Consider the following 18,032-nt stretch of genomic DNA (forward strand, 5'->3'; position numbering starts at 1 on the left):
TATAATTGATTAATCGCGATTAATAAAATTATAAATAAAAAAAATACAAGTTTTTTGTTTGCATATTATATGTGTGTGTTCTGTGTATATTTATTATGTATGTATGAATGAATACTCACACATGCATGTATATATTTAGAAAATATTTAAATGTATTTACATGTCTATATTTGTATTCATATAATTGATATTAAATATATTTATTTATAATATCAATTATATGAATACAAATATAGACATGTAAATACACTTAAATATTTTCTAAATATATACATTAATATTAACATAACATATTTTTCTGAAATATATAAATAAATGTGTGTGTATTTATATATACATAATAAATATACACAGCACACATACATACAGTATAGTAAACAAAAATCTTTGGATACAATGCGATTAATCACAATTAATCATTTAACAGCACTTGTTATAATGTCATTTCAGAGCTATTTGAATTTCAGAGTGATTATAAATGTCCCTAATGCTTAATAAGGCTGCATTCATTTAATAAAAGTACAGTACAAATATCAGTTATATTGTGATAAGTACTGCTTCACAGCAACATCCCATAAACCTTGGGTTTCCATAAACTTTCCCTCTTATCTATCTCTGTTCATACAGACAAAACAAGTTCATGAAACCCCACAAGTATGAGACTGAACAAGAATGCATAAACAAGGAAATATTAATGAGAAATATAAAATATAGAAACATAATGAATTTATAAATGATAAAAATTCCTAAATAATATAAATATAAATTATAAAGAATAATCAAATTATAAAAATAATCAAATAATAAATCACACGAATGACTAATGATTATAAAATTATTATGTGAATAAATTATTCAAAATTAATACAAAAAAAAAAAAAAAACATAAAAAAATTAAAACACAACATACACAATTTGCACCTGAGGATCTAAGCATTCTTATATCATGGTTTCTGCATAAATATAAAGTAGCACAGTTTAAAATATTGATAATAATGTTAAATTATCATTGGTATTAATTATTATGTTGAGCAGCAGATCAGCATGAATGATAGAATGATGTGATTTGATGATGTGACGCAGACGCTGAAAATTTTGCCATCACAGGTAAAAATTACATTTTAAAATATACTACAATAGAAAACAGTTGAAGTGTAATTTTATTATACAATATTAGTATTTATATGTATTTTGGGCACATAAACGAAGCCTTGGTGAGCAAGAGCCTTCATTAAAAGATTTAGAAACTAATATTATTTATCAAGTTTTCCTTTGGCTCTTTACTGTTTTATTTTATTTTTCTGCTGATGGCAAACCCCCACCCCACCCCAACAAAGCTGGAGAAATATAACATTATTGATATTATTTGTTTAAAGGTTTCTTTAAATATAATGTTGTGTATAATGATGTAGATCGTTTAGTCCACGCTCCAGATCAGTCGGTGGCGGTAATGCGCCAGAAAGCTGTTCGCCAACCGCCAATTAAAACAAAAGAAGAAGAAGTTGTTGTTCGTCTGGTTTTCTTCTTTACTTACCTTCCTCTTGTAAAACTTGTAAGCTGTGGATTTGTCGTCGGTGTCTTGTGAACGGGTCACAGCAGAATGCCAAAGAAAAAGAAAAACGGACTGAGTCCCTCCCGAGCCCCGTTACATGCGGCTGAATACGGGAGCGGATCCGACAGTCGAGCACACGGGGCAAGCGGACCTTTTGTGACCCGGCCAGACTCATCATATGATCACTTTGGATCCACGCAGTTCAGGAGCGGTCAGCTGGGATCTCAAAGCAGAGAAGAAATCATCCAGAGCATGCAGGAGATGTTTTCACATCTGGATTCAGAAGTCATTTACATGGTGCTCTCAGAAGCAGATTTTAAAGGTAGCGTTAAGGCTGTAACTGGCTGTAATTTTAGCAATTTTGGGAACAGACAGCACACAAGCTAATAAGATAACGTTACAATATAATCAACGATTATATTTCTAGATATTTTGTTACTATTACCTGTAGGAAAACCTATCTGAAGCTAATAGATTTGTTTTGGAACATGGTAACGTTAGCTGGTTTCTGTGTAGTGGTCTTCACTTGGTGCAAGATAGTCATTAGTTGCTTGACCAACTACCATGTTCCGAAGCCAGATTTTCCATCTTCACCTGGTATGACCAGCTGGTAGCAGGTTTGTTAAGGGTCAGAGATGGCTAAAGATCAACTTGGACCCCCTAATGACCATCTTAGACCGCCTAGAAACCAACTACATATACCAATCACCACCTTCACCTAGATTCACTTATTTACTTAAAATTATTATGTTTTCTTTATATTATTATTATTATTATTATATGTTTTATATTTAAAATCTTGGAAGTTGGCGTTGTCATGACGTGTAATATGATTACATTCTTAAAAGGAAAAAGGCAGGTGTATGTTCACCAAGGCTACATTTATTTAATCAGAAATGCATTACAAAACGTAATATTGGGAGGCATCATTAACGAAAATGACTTTTCAAATTAAATGTATTCTAAAATTTAATTCCTGTACAAAGCTGATTTTTTTTCTCCTTCTTAATTGTCAGATCCTTCAGAAATCATTCTGATATGCTGATTTGGTGCAAAATTATTATCCGTTATTACTGGTGTTCAATTATTAACTATGGTTCTCTTGTAATGTAGTTTATGCTACTTTTTTATAGTTTATGCATATTTTTGTGTGTGTGTGTAAACTGTGCTAATTGTTTCAGTATTTTTTGACTCATTAAAAGTTTAAAAACAACATAATTTATTTGAAATGGAAATCATTTGTAACATTACAGACTTGCTGAAAGTATTAAATAATTTTTAACCCTTGTGCATTTACAAACTTTTAAACCGTTTCTACAAACAGTATTCTCAGAAGCAAAAACTATTCTCACTCTAACTTTTCATAATAATACGAAATATAACTTAATATTTCTTGAACACCTAATCAGTTTTTTTTTGTTCAGAAGGATGACACTGAAAAGCAATGGCTACTAAACATTCAAGAATAAATTACATTTTTAAATATATTTACATAGAAAGCAATTGTTATTATTTGTATTTTTTCAATTGTAATAATATTTCACAATGACCTTAAATATTGCACGTATGCTGTTTCAAAATATGAAAGTTTTTCTTGTTCATCTCTGCATTAGTGGACAATGCGATGGATTCCCTTTTGGAGCTGTCAGATGCTGCTGAGGTCATAGCTCCACCCCCTCCTCCTGTCTCAGGCTTTGAGCAGGCAGCCGCTCTTCTGGGAACAAACACCACTCAAGCAGATCTCCTCAGTGGAATGGTGCAGAGCTTCACCGTTTCAAACCAGCCCGCATCTCAAGCAGAGCTCAGTCCTACAGAAACACACCTGACAGAGGAGTTTGATGCTCTCATAGATAAGGAACTTCAAACACTGACGTCACAGCAGTCAGAAACTAGCTTGCATTCTCCAATGTCTTCCATACCACTGTCTTCTCTGCCCCCTCCTTCTCAATCGATCCCTCTCTCCTCGTTGCCTCTTACACCCCAGACTCAGCTTCCAGCTCCTCAAACTTTACCAGAGCAGGCCTCATATTCTGACCCCGGGCTCAGTGAGGCCTGTGGCGGTAGTTCACCTGTGAATGAATTAAGTTTTGGTGGGGTTCATATCCCTGAGACCAACACCTTATCTCTTGACTTTAGTCATCTAAAGCTGGAGGCCAGCTCTACTGAACCACGGCCCTCAGCTTTCCAGGTTTACAGCAGACCTGACCAACTCCGTAACCATGCAGCTGCAAAGCAGCATCAAGAAGCTCTCCGCACTCCTGCCATGTTCTGGAACACTCAAGCTGCAGAGTTTCATCCTCATGCTGTGGGGCCAACCTTCATTACACCTGTCATTCCTAACCCCACACCTTGGAGCACTAATCCCATCCCTGCTGCTCAGTGGTTGGCTCATGGACCTATCAGACAAGCACCTCTAAAACCTTCTGCAACTGTACCGGAGTCATGGACTTTGCCCCCCAGGAACAGACTCAAATTGGAAGGGCAGTTGTTGGTGTTACTTAGAGGGGCTCCTGGATCAGGCAAAACCACCCTTGCCAAGTAAGCAAGAAGACCGATATCTGGGATATGTGTTATTTTACAGAAAAGAGAAGGAATAGCGTTAAGGAAGCCTTTTCTTTTTTGGCATACAATATTTTTAAGTTCAGGAAGAAGAGAGTATCATGTGATTTTATTTATTTATTTATTTTTTGGGTTTTGCAATATAAACCTTGTTGTTTTAATGACATTTCAGTGTACTATTCAAATATCAGATGGGCCTTTGAAAATAAATTTGAAAAGAATATTAAAGAAACAAAATTGTATTTTAAATACATAGAAAAAAGTAACATTAAATAAATATTTGAACCTCCTGTGGATCAAAAGAGCAAAAGCTTGTTTCATTTAGAATTTTTGGTATGCATAAAGACTGTGAAAGCAATAATACACAACAATGATCAAAGTATGCTATAACAAAAACCAGCACATATATTGTAATTAGATTTTGAAATGAAGTACACTGGTAGTTAATCGTGCTTGTCGCAGATATAGTAAGGTATGTTCGTAAATCAAGTGTGTTAGTTTTTGTCTCTCTCTGTTGTTCAGTGCTATGTTGGTGCAGAACCCTGGAGGAGTTGTTTTAAGCACCGATGATTATTTTACTCGAAATGGACAGTACCATTTTGAGCCAAATTTACTAGGAGAGGCCCACGAGTGGAATCACCAGAGAGGTGAGTATTACAGGCCTGTTTAGCTCAAGCCAAAGCAAAATGTCAGGTGTGTACAATTAGTTTTAGTTATTGCCCTGTGTGTTAAATTATTTCACTAGCCATTGACTACACAGTCTTATTTTGTAGGTTATGTGAAGATTTTTTTTTTTAGATCTTTTCTTCAATATTGATTACCTTTTAGCAGTTAGTGTTGCTGATACAAGTCAGCAATTAGTATATGCTAATAACTGTGAAATTTTACATTCTCCAACTTAATGTCACTGTAAACACATTGTGTGATTGTTTGAGAGACTCAAGATTGTTTGGTGAGGGACTACCTGTTTGGATGAAAAATAAGAGTTATTTTCCCTATTCTGCTTGGCACCGGTTATAGCACATAAAATTATACACTTCACATTTAATCTTTATATAATCTTCTGCAATTTCTTTGTGGTGATCAATATTTCAGCAAAAGAGGCTTTTGAAAAAGGACAGACACCCATCATAATAGACAACACCAATATGCAATCTTGGGAGATGAAACCATATGTTGCCATGGTAAGCAGTTTATTTTGAAATGCGTAATATGAAACGGGCCTAAGTTATTAATTTTCGATATTAGACATTGACCATATGTTTTTGTGTTTTGAACAGTCAGCTGTTGCTCTTCCAGGTTTAAATTCACAAGTTGAATAATTTATTGTAATGCATGTATCCTGATACACAATAACTAATACTATAGTTAATACTATAGATTTATTGGTTTAACTTTAGAATATTACATACTTTACAGTGTACACAAACATGCAAACATATTCATCCATTGTGCTGATTGTAGGGCAACTTTCTCCTCTTCCTAGGCACAGAAACACAGATATAAGGTGCTGTTTCGTGAGCCAGATACCTGGTGGAAGACTAAACCCAGAGAGCTGGAGAAGTATGTTAAACACAACCACAATCCAGAAATAACTATCGTTGCTACACATTTCATACATATTCCATAAACAAAAGTAATGTAAGAACAGTTACCTTTAAACTGGTTTTCTTGTGAGCCTGAACAAGTTACCCTTAATACATGTAGAACTCATACGCAACCGTGATCCATTGCTTTTAAGTCATTTTATGATCACAAATGTTTGTCATTTTTGCCAACTCTCTGTGGTTTTCCCTCTTTATAAAGGCGCACAAGGCATCACGTAACAAAGGAGAAGATCCGACGCATATTAGAACGGTATGACCGATTTGTCTCTGTCCAGAGCATTATGAATTCACAAAGACCGGAACCAGTGCCAAGTGTTGTGGATTCATCACAAACAGAAACTGAGCAACCCCAGTAAGTATATGTGTTAAATTAATGTTACTTCACAGAATTTTTGTTGTGTTTTACTGTGTCAAACCTTTAGTAATTATGAAAACACTTACCGTGAAGCTATATGATTTCTTATGCATTTAAACATGCATTTCTCTCATTCCCTTCAGGCAATCTTTACAACTTGGCCTCAGTCATCCTGATCTTGTTGGTGACTCTGGGTTGAGCAAACTCAACACAAACCTTTCTTCATCTCTGCCCGATGTATCCTCTGTTAGCCACACTTACAGTACCATATCTACAGGCGAAGAAGGTGAAATTGGCTCCTACAGTTCCAAGGAATCCATCTTGTTCCATGAGAATATTCTGGAAGGGTCTGGAACTGCTCACTCTGATCTTCTTGATACTGAAGGGTTAGACTTTGAGCTAGATGCCTGCCTTGTGGACATGGAAAAAGATTTGGGAAATTTGAGTAGCGGGACAACTGAAGAATTTGCAGTGTTGGCGCATGAAAAATTTCTGGAGCTGCCTGTAGCATTTTCAGAGTCCATTGCTCAGCGTGTGAGGAGAGACAGAGTAAAAGATAGAAATGCACTAGGAACTAGTGCCATTGATCAACTAGTGAATTTTGACCCTACAGGGCAAGATGAGGGTGGATGTGAAGACGAGACTCTTTCTGAAGACAAATTAGTACGGCCAGAGCTGTTGGATTTTGTTGGGGATTGGCCACTGGAATCTCAAAGTCAACGTCAAAGAAGATGTCAGAATTCAGAAAACAATACTATTAAGAACACTGTTTTGCAATCCAGTGTTGTTGAACACAAAGATAACACTTCTGCTGATGAAGACAAGTATTCTGATACTGATGACCAGAATGCAGTTGAATTTCAAAAACTTGTAGATCTACTGCGATGTGGAATAAACTCTTCTCCAGGTTTTTACCAAGGTCCAGCTCCAAGTAAAGAGACTACTTTGAAATCCCCTTCCATTGGCGGAAAAGAGGGTAACATGAACCTGGAGACTGTGGCTTGGCCTGAACTTCCCGACTGTGTGCTGGAGAGAACGTTTACAGAGTGCACTGACCCATGCAAAGACTACTCTTATTCTTCAAGTCCAACAAAACAGAGAACAGACCAAACTGAGCAGTCTAATCAGGTGTCTGCTGAGAAGAACACTCAGGATGAGGTTGAGCAGGAGGACAATAGTTTGTCAGAAGATAAATGCGGATTGAGCCCAAATGTCCAAGAAACTCTGTGCCCAAAGGTTGCTGTAGACTCGGAGGGCAGTCTGGAAAGACGGAGAGGGATTAGCCGAAGAGTGGGGAAATCTTGTAAACTGGCTCTTACCTTCACCAATCAAAGCCCTTTATCACCTTCTCCTGTTGTTTTACATATGCACCCTGATCTTACACCTACAGAGCCACCACCTTCATTGCCTGTGGAGTCATGTTCCAGCGCCTCAACCCAGACACAACCTCAGGACTTTGCCTTGCTTTGGCGAATTGAGCAGAAGAAATGTTCTGAATTAGACGCTGACTTATCTAGTTGCAGTGTTTTTGTTTTGGAGGGAAACTCTTCTCGTTTCATGCCAAAAACAAGTGAACCGGAGTCTGCCTGCCAGCAGGGAGTGCCATACCGTGTGGTCCATGAGAAGGGTTGTCAGGTAGAAGAGAATGACTTTAGAGAATCTAACTCTAAAAAGCAAAACCTTGAGATTCTGAGCCGCCATTTCAGACGTGTCTCCATTGATATTCTGGAGGACCTTTATGACAAGTGCCATCAAGATATCCAGTGGACAACCAACTTGTTACTAGATTCTGGAGAACGACTCTATAAAGCAGATGTTGAGGAAGATGATGATTTGGTTCCTGAGGAAGAGTCATTTAAATCATCTATAGAACCATCAGAAACTGTAATGGGCTCAGAAAGTGTCCAGGCTAGACCTGTATTGTCTGATGACTTTAGCAACAGTTCAGGAAGTAGCAATAGTCTCAAGTCCCAAGAAACTAACCTTAGTGACGTTAGCCAAGCTGATGATGATTGGACTGCAGGTCAAAGGACACAAAGTGAAGCTGATGAGGCAATCATTACAAAGGAGAAATGTGAGCCCAAAACTTCCTTTGGGGCATTAAAACAACCAACAGAAGGCACTGAAGTACAAATGGAGGTTACGGCAGCTAATGAGCAACAGACAGACATCACAGGTCAGCAAGGTCCAGAGCAGGAAGAGGCATTAGTGACAGAAGGTGAGAAAGTTCAATGCCTGGAGGAAGCATTGAAGGAATGGAGTAAAGAGGAGGCTGGAGAGAAGGAAAAGGAGGATGAGGAGACAATAGCAGAGGTGAATGCCATAACACTGTCACTGCTGTGTCAGATTGATGAAATGGAGCGCAAAGATGAGGAAGAAAGGAAGGAACGAGAAAGGGAAAGAAAGAGAACTGCGCAGGGTAGGAGAGAGCCAAGTTCGATGGATATTCAGACCTTGGAGCTGAAACTTCCAACTGAACTTGCATTGCAGCTCACTGAACTTTTTGGACCTGTTGGGGTCAGTCCAGGTAATAAAACATCTAATTAATAAGTCAAATAAATCATTCAGTTATTTAGTGAGTCAAGCCAATCATTCCAATGACATCAAGTGATGACCCAAAACAATAACAAAACCGTAAAACATATTCAATGAAGTGTGGGTCTATATTTTCAAACCCGGAGTAGTTTTATTCATGTTTTTACACAACCTACCCATGATGGATTTTCCCTAATTTGGCAACCTTCTACCAAGTCTACCTTCTACCCATAGTCTTGAATAACAATAACAACTACATATATTTTTACTTTTTAAAAGTTGATGCCTGTTTATTTTGTTTTTGGAACTGTGATTATGTGGTTGATTTCATTTTCATCAAGCATTTCTATTCCTTGCTGTTTGCAGTCCTGTTCAAACAGATCTGGTGTTCTGTGAAGGCTAAAGCCCATCAAAAAGTGATAGTTCAGCTTAAAAGTAGTGTAACAGATAAAAAGAAACTGATTCTACAGTAATGTGAAAAGTTCTTACTTTGAAATGAGTAACCACATCAATCTTCATTCACACTCATAAAATAGTTTTAAATCTTTTTGAACTCCGTATGGTTGCAGGTGCATTTTCATCAGATGACTGTGCAGTTCAGATAGACCTGAACTTGGCCAAACTGCTGCACCAGAAATGGAAGGACACTATCCAAGTGAGTTCATATATATACATTTTTTTATGTTTACAGTGTTGTACAGTGTAATATTAACCTACAAAAACAATATAGGTTGTTTAATGTGACTGATTCTGATTTTATGTAAAACTTAACTAGTGTCTGTTTTCTTGGCAGGAGAAGCACAGACAGGCAGCTCTGTCCTATCAACTAATCCAAGAGAGTGAGACAGCTTATTCTGTCAATAAACACAAACACAAATTGATCACACACATACACCATGTTCTAGTAGTGATACAGTAAAGCATTAAGAGAGAAATCACATCTCATCTAGTTTAATCTTGGGTGACCACGCTGGGCGGTCAGACCCAGAGTGAAATCTTAACGGTCCACTATTTTGCCCAATCTGTCTCAAACATCAGTATTTTACTTTCATTGAGGTGCCTGGTCTTTTTTTCTTTCACAGGTTTTGTTGTATGGGTAGGTTTAAGTGATTATAATGTAATTACAAAAAATTAGTTGCAGATTTAATTACATGTAGATATCTTTAAAATTATAAATACAATGTAAAACATGTATGTATACGAAGTATGCTGTATCAAATGATTAATTAAAATTTAAGTAAATAGTAGTTAATATATAAAGTGGAACCCTTTCTTTCTGCAAATACGAAATGGAGTCACCCTAAATCCTTTGTAAGCTGTTTTTTAATTTGAATGTATAACTATTTTATTTTTATATTTATATGCCTTTTTATTGTTTTCTACAAACAAAATGTCAAGTAATGAAAATTGCAGAGACAAGATTCATATAATATATAAAAATAATTATATGTGGGAGAGGGATGCACAGAGGTCTTTGATGGAAGTGACTGTTCATGGAACTGTGGCCACTGTAGTGTGAAAAATATACTTTTTATACATTTGCTAGTTAAAGTGCAAATTTTCTTCAGCTGATTGTCAAAGTTTTTTTTTTTCCATTTATATATGATTTATTTGAAACCAAGGAGGCGGGGAAAGTCCGAAAGAAGAAAATACAGACATTTTTCATTTTAAAAACTACATACATTAAAACAAAAAGTATTACTTTATCTAAAATATCTAATAGTTAAAACAAAAAAAACAAGGGATGGATTTGTGTCTCTGATGCTTTTTTTCCTGTTTTTGCTCTTTGCTCACCATCTCTCTGTGTCTCCATGGTAACGAAGGTCCTGTCCACTGGGGTGAATCCCAGGGAAGCAAAACCAGACTGAGGGACCAATTAGATTTGTATGAAGAAATTCCTTTTATGGATCATTGGAGCGCATCCTGTGCTCCTGTCTCACTGAGGGACATCATGATCGAAGAGCAGGCGATGCAAGACAGCATGGAGAAGGTAATGGTCACACATCGAAAAAAAAAAAAAAAATCATCAGTACCTAGAACTTTGAAAGAAAGTAGTGAAAGTGAGCTATGTTTGGGTTTTAGTCCAGGTCAAGTCGGAAGGACCTGGATAAGAAAGACGGTGCATCCAAACTGAAGGAGAACCAGCTGTTTTCCATGTTCCCCACTATAGACCGACATTTTCTCAGGGATATCTTCAGAGATCACAAGTGAGAATATAATACATTTTGATTTTTTTGTATTTTATATATATATATATATATATATATATGTGTGTGTGTGTGTGTGTATAAGGGCTATCAGAATTAATGTGTTAATTAATGACGCATTAACGGAAATTTATTTTAACGGCACTGATTTTATTAATGCAGAGCGCATTTTCTGTTTGACCTGTGGCCTAATCGATAGTTGGAGAAATGGGGATGCACAGTGTTGCCGACTAGATTTAGCCAAGCAAAAAAATGTATAAGATATATCGGCCTTGGCAAAATTCTGGCGACCACTTGAAATTATACACAGGCAATATGAAAAAATTAAGACAAGGATGTGACAAAAGAAAGCAGAGTTTTGAAACATTCATGTCAGGAGCCATCATGTTTTGTTTGTAGAGTAATCACTGTAATACAAGTTCTGACACATCACACATTTTTTGCCTCTTACTCCGATTTTGCATGGCATGCAAACGTCTTGCAGTAAAGAAAGAAGGATATATATCACAAAAGCAGACTTTTTCATGATTCTTTTTCCTGCTCTGCCATTTAGAGAATGAGAGTTCAGACGTGCCGATCTGGAATTTTCTGGAAAGGTCAATCTGGAAAGGTTACTTCCCCTTTCTCTGCTTTGCCTGCCCAGAGAATTTTGAGAAAATGGATTCAGTTTATTTTTTACATGTCAGCACAGGGTTTACAAACAGACTTTTACGATATGACGCCTCCTGTATGGAGAAACTAGTCGCATGCATTGCTCAGGTGTGATATTTGGCCCATTTCAACACAGTTTTCAAATCTAGAAGGTTCTGTGGACCTCTTCTTTGAAGTCTGATCTGTAGTTCTTATTTTCTTTTGGATTCAAGTCAGGTGATTGGCTGGGCCATTCTAGCAGCTTTATTTTATTTCTCTGAAACAAATTGAGAGTTTCCTTGGCTGTGTTTGGGATCATTGTCTAGCTGAAATGTCACCCTTGTTTTATCTTCATCATCCTTGAACTGTAGTTGTTGGCACTGAATCAGCTAATATTATTTTCCACTGATAAGGGGCAGGATAGCTTACTAATTACTGATAGATTTCTGCTGGTGTCTTGGCTTTCAAAGCCTTTTTGCACCTCCCTTTTTTTTATGTGTTCAATACTTTTTCACTTTCCATTTTATTACACATAACTCAATTTCTGAACTTATCTGTGTTTTCTTTGTATGTGTGGATTACTTGTATGGCTGTGCAAAAAATCGAATGGGATTTTCATGCACATCTCATCAGTAAAGACGCTCCTGTAATTAGAAGTATATCTCCAGCACGTGTGTTCAGATCATTGTTGCCAGGTTTTCACAACAAATCCGGCCCAGTTGCTTCTCAAAACTAGCCAAATCGCATTTCCGGGAGGTTCCCCGATAAAAAAAAAATGCTTTCCGCATTCTTATTTTATGGCATGGTTTCCGTGGGAAAAAATTCGCATTTTAGGGGCTAAATATCACGTTATTGGTATTGTTGCTTCCACCTGCGGACATGAAAAACAACCACAGACTTGGCAACATTGGTTGGCATTTACTACAAAGAGTCGTAATTCACTGACAATTTACACAAAATCGATTTTAAAATCGTTGGCGATTCTTTGTCGATTTTGAAAGCGATTTTGTGTTAGTTGTCAGTAGACTACGGCTCTGTGTAGTAACTGCCGCTCCACCTGAACCAGTGTTGCCAAGTCTGCGATTGTTTTTCATGCGGTTCAAAGCAACCCCATTACCAATAATGTGATATTTAGCCCTTAAATTTTAATTTTAATTTTACCAAGAGAACCATGCCAAAAACAAAAACAAAAAAATTTATATTTTAACCCCGGGAAGCAATTATCTGGGAACCTCCTGGAATCGCGATTAGTTTTGGACTAGTTTTGAGAAGCAACTGGGCAGGATTTGTTATGAAAACCTGGCAACCATGATCTGAACACACGTGCTGGAGATAATACTTCTAATTAAAGGAGCGTCTTTACTGATGAGATGTGCATGAAAATCGCATGCGATTTTTTTGCACAGCCCTAATTACTTGGGTAAACAACATCTTGTGAAAATTTCATGTCAACAGCACCTTTAGAAAAATATTTACTGAGAAAATTGGTGACGTGTTCAATACTTTATGTATATGCAACATTGTAATGTGTAGAATTGTTGTATAATGGTGCTTTTGTTGATTTTTGGGGGTTTTTATTTTTAAAATGTGCAATTGCAGACAATAAAGAATTATTAAGAAAGCAGAAACAACCTTAAAGGAAATGTCTCTTGACCATCTGCTTCTGATTTAGTTACTCTCTGGAGCAGACCGAACAGTTTTTGCATACTCTCCTTGATGATGGGCCAGTCAAAAATGTGGTGGCACCTGAACCTGCTCCTCAACGTAATGGTGCTCACAGAACTCCGAGCAAAGAGCGGGTGAGCTACATATGATCATATATCATACTGAAATGAAACCAATACCCTGTGTTGACGCGTTTTTGTCTCACTCACTCAGAAATGGAAACTGAAAGAGGAGGTGGTGGAAGCTGCTCAATTCCAGGATTCGGAGGATCCAGAATATGAAGACTTCCGCACAGAGGCAACACTGCAGAGACGTCAGCAGATAGAGTGTTTTAACAAGGCCGCTGAAGCTCATCGACAAGGGCGAAAGGACGTGGCTAGTTTCTACGCACAACAGGTTCAAGAGATGAACATTATAATGTGTGCTGAAAAACTGATAGAAAAACAAAAGAATAGATTTCAGGCAAACACAACATTTTAAACATTGTAAATAGTGTCTTAAGGTAAGAATAAACGGTGTCAGTCCACACTGAACACTGAACTGCTGCACTGCAAGACAGTAACATTTTTGATGTTTAACAGATGGGTAGGTCTACTAAGTACAAACTCACTAAAATAGTGTGAAACAGTGCCGGCCACTTTTCAGAAGCCTTGCTTCTGGAAGCATTTTTACTTTATTATTATTATTATTTTTATAGTCTTTGTTTCACAGTTATAAGCTATGAGTCAAACCAATTAACAAGCAAAATTATACCAAAAGACAAAAGGCATGAGAATACTTTCCTCAACAGCTTCAATGAGGGAAAAGAACTACAATACCATAAAGCATTGTGAATGACAATGAAATTAAAACTATGGCAAAATATGAAAGTATTGACTTAAAGATGCTGAATGCTATATGTCGTGATTCTCTGATTGAGAGAGTTTTCTTTGCAGAACCATTGGTAATTGTATGTTTTTGACCAAGAAGCCATCACATTATTTCTTTAAATAAATTATTTCAATAATCATATTTACTGGTGGACTGCTAACCATGATTATTTAAAGAAAAAACATTGGGCTGATGGCATTAAAAACATACCCTTAATTATTAGCCTTGTAGATCACAGTAGGTCTGTCTTTAAAGTTATAGTTAAAAATAAATTCATTCATAGAGAAAATTAATGAGATTTTTACTTCAGCAAGCTAACTGTTACATTCTATAAAAATCAAATTTTTTGTAAGTACAACTTATTTATAGAGCGCTTTTCACAGATACAATCACAAAGTGCTTTACAAGGTACAACCACATTAATATTAAAATAAAATTAAAACAAATAAAAAGTCCAAAGTAAACTTAAGCCCAATCAACTAAAAGCTTGTTTAAATAACAGTGTCTTGAGTTGCCTTTTAAAGGACTCGACAGAATCAGCCACACGGAGGAACAAAGGCAAAGGCGTTCCACAGTCTGGGGGCTACAGCCTCAAAGGACAGATCTCCCCGGGTTTTATAACGAGTCTTTGGGAAAATTAAACTTTGGCCTGCTGATCGAAGGGAACGACCTGGGGAGTATGTGCATAGCAAATCAGTGATGTATTGTGGGGCCTGACCATTTAAAGCTATAAAAGTTAAAACTAATATGTTAAAATCAGTGCAAAATTTGATAGGTAGCCAGTGTAGGGAGGACAAAATAGGGTTTATGTGAGCCCGTCTGCCAGATCTTGTTAAAAGCCTTGCAGCAGCATTTTGTACCATTTGGAGACTATTTAAATAGAGCAGATTTGTTAAGAAAAGGAAAAAGAGAGTTACAATAATATAAACATGAAGAAATAAAAGCATGAATAACCATCTCAAGATCAGAGTCCGTTAAAATCATCCTCACAACCAGGATTTTTTTATTTATTAACTGGAGAATTACTCATTTCTCCTGATTTGTAGTTATCTGTGGGCCATTCTAGTGATATTCAGAGTTTGGACTGAATGAACCCCTCATTCCATGAAGCAGTTTAAATAATCTAGAAAAATAATAATAAAAATAATGTTTTTTGTATTACATCTTATTTGAATTTCAGGACACTTGCTGCTCAGCTTTATTCCCTGTGTCTGTTAGCTTTTTAAAAAACATGCGTGCAGAGTGCAGTGATGTTATTTGATTAGAACTCTTACAGTTTCCATGTCCAATTTTGTGTACATTCTTAGGGTCACATGCATGGGGACAAGATGCGTGAAGCGAATTACAGAGCAGCCATGCAGATATTTCGGAGAGTGAATGCTTCACTCCTGCCTCAGAATATTCTAGATCTCCATGGACTGCATGTGGACGAGGCCCTTCATCATCTTGGTCAGGTTCTCACAGACAAGAGTTTAGGTAAGTGAACCAATAACATACAAATAATAGTTTTTCAATTGTGTATATAGTAGTATGTATTGGATTGTTTCAGAGTCTGACGTGATCTTGAAAAGATGTGTGTGTGGTTTTTGTTGTTGTTGTAGAATTCAGTCAGGGTTTGTGTCAGCCTCAGCTGTCAATCATCACAGGAAGAGGTAATCGCAGCCAAGGGGGAGTGGCACGCATCAGGCCTGCTGTACTAGACTACCTCAAAAATCATCACTACAGGTATACTAACTGAATCCAGTATTTCTGAAATGTTAATTTTATATACAGTGGTGCCTAAAAATATTTAAACACTAGTATTAGTATGTTTGAAAATGTAAACTGATATTTCCTACTGATACATTTCAGCAAAGATAGAAATAACTGACTTGAAACCAATTTTAGCTGGTGAGAATACTAGGGTTCTAATAATTTTCGATTTTTTTTTTTTTTAATTAAGGTTAAACAATTATAAATGTATATAATATATTTAATCTGAAAATGTAATCCATCACAATTATAGAAACAATCTAGGGATGTAATTTGTGAAATATTTTTTTTATCTTGCATAACCAGTTGTCATTATGTGTATGTTTCTTTTTCCATCATTTCTTTTTGTCTTTCTCACAGTTTTACTGAGCCTAAGACTGGACTGGTGCTGGTCACTCTTCATAAAGAGCTGCTACAATGAAGCTATTACTTTAAGATTTCTCTCTTTCCACTGCCTTAATCCAAAATGTCTTCTCTGCAGACAAACAGTGCCAATTATTATACAGTTTTTTTTGTCTTTTAACTACATACAGCATTTTTATGTCTTTCTGTAATTGTGCAAGAGTTTATCCAAATCATAAAAATCAAGGTACTACATATTTACACGGTGTTTTATATTGCACTGACATCTACATACACATTATTCTTTATTGAATGTTTATTGATGCAACCTTATTCCACTTACTGATCCCACTTCCTAATCGTAATCACTACAATTTTCCATAAGTTTTTTTGGGGCCTTTTGTTTTATATATATATATATATATATATATATATATATATATATATATATATATATATATATATATGGTCACACATTTTCCATAACCAGCCCATATAGGAGAAAAAGCGGGTTGTTATTCAGGTATTTGTTTGATATGATGCTTGATGTTTAATTAAATTTTTATTGTACATTGTTTTGATCCATACTTTTGGTTTATAAGTGTATGTAAGTTTTACAAGACCTAGGATGTTGTGTATGGAAATGGGGATTATTCTCTTCAGTGTTGGTATATATAAAAATACATTAATAGAGTTTCTGGAAATATAAATGCTGATCCTCAATCAGCTTTGAATTTTAGATTGTTTGTAAGCAGCGTGGACTGATCCTAGATCAGAATTTGAAATTTTATGTTGCTATGCTGTGCTAATGATTTTTTTTAGCTCAGCTTTAGTTTTTATATTTTCAGTTGAAAATGTTGATACCACACATTTTATAGACATCTTAATGCTGCTATGCAAATCACAATTCTTATGTGTAAGAATTTGTTCTAAAAAAAAATATTTTTGTGAAATTGTATATTTTGAACCTCAGGAGATTTTATACGTCAAATGTTGTTTTATTTTTGTTAGAAAGTATGGTTGATAAAACTTAACAGAAGAATAAAGTCTTAACATGTACAAGCTTTGTTTTGGTGAAATTAAAGTGTTATATAGTTAGCACAGCTGTAGGGGGTAGCATAGCATGTGCTTGGAGCTCAAAAATCACAGTTGAACATTTTCTGCATCTTCGTGTCTCTTTCTCTACATTTCCTCTTTAATCAGTAGTAACCGTTGGTGGGGGGAAATTTAACTCAGCATGTTGCACGCTCAGTAGCATTTGTTTGTTTCAATTAGCAAAGGTCAGATTCCTCCATGATGAAAGTGGCAGCTGTTGAAGTGACTGCAGTGCACTTTTTCTTCATCAGAGGGCGACACTGTTGACTCAAATTACTTCGTGCCACCTGAAACTGAATATAAGGTTTTATTAAACAAACAAACAACTTGTTTGCTGTATAGATTATAAATGTTCAATGCCCTTCAAAATTGTCATTTGAAAATTGAAATAGTTTGAATTGCTACCCAAACAAGGTCTGATATTGTGTGAAATTATTCTTTTGTGTGAAATTATTCTAGACTTAACCTTAAACTTCATGTTTTGTTTGAGAACTGAGAACTTCTCTGGCTTTTTAAATACCATACTGTCTGGCAGTCCTCTCTAAAATGTGTCTACTTAGTGATAACATAATTTAAACTGTAAATAAGGGTTAATTTCAAAACGGACTTGACTTTTTCTGACCTGAAAAGACTTCTATAGACGTCTGAAAAGTCTCAGGGACCCCAAACAAAGAACAAACAGTAAATCTAATCTGGACATGAGAGCTGATATAGGGTTTGATCTTGTTCTTGTTTATATCTTTGCTGCATTACCTGCAGTAGTTTCATGTATGAGTTCTTGACTGCAGAAGAAGCAAAACTCAACACCGGAGATGTGCTGAGAACGTCACAGCGGAAGCTTAAAGGAGATTTGAAGTATGATT

At 36.1% G+C, this 18,032-nt stretch overlaps 1 protein-coding gene across 1 annotated transcript; it reads left to right on the forward strand.

The window, feature by feature from the left end:
- The first annotated feature begins 1,447 nt into the window (after positions 1 to 1,447).
- On the forward strand, positions 1,448 to 16,490 carry n4bp2 (NEDD4 binding protein 2). The gene is made up of 16 exons (XM_052546264.1): positions 1,448 to 1,874; positions 3,166 to 4,090; positions 4,634 to 4,758; positions 5,207 to 5,295; positions 5,598 to 5,674; positions 5,918 to 6,070; positions 6,217 to 8,600; positions 9,178 to 9,263; positions 9,402 to 9,447; positions 10,432 to 10,598; positions 10,691 to 10,815; positions 13,118 to 13,244; positions 13,324 to 13,506; positions 15,288 to 15,456; positions 15,582 to 15,705; positions 16,093 to 16,490. The coding sequence occupies exons 1-16, from the start codon at positions 1,601 to 1,603 to the stop codon at positions 16,151 to 16,153; spliced, it is 5,115 nt and encodes a 1,704-aa protein (XP_052402224.1). The 5' UTR covers positions 1,448 to 1,600; the 3' UTR covers positions 16,154 to 16,490.
- The last annotated feature ends 1,542 nt before the right edge of the window (positions 16,491 to 18,032 follow it).

Source organism: Carassius gibelio, chromosome B1 (assembly GCF_023724105.1).
Source record: "Carassius gibelio isolate Cgi1373 ecotype wild population from Czech Republic chromosome B1, carGib1.2-hapl.c, whole genome shotgun sequence".
Classification (NCBI taxonomy): Eukaryota; Metazoa; Chordata; class Actinopteri; order Cypriniformes; family Cyprinidae; genus Carassius; species Carassius gibelio.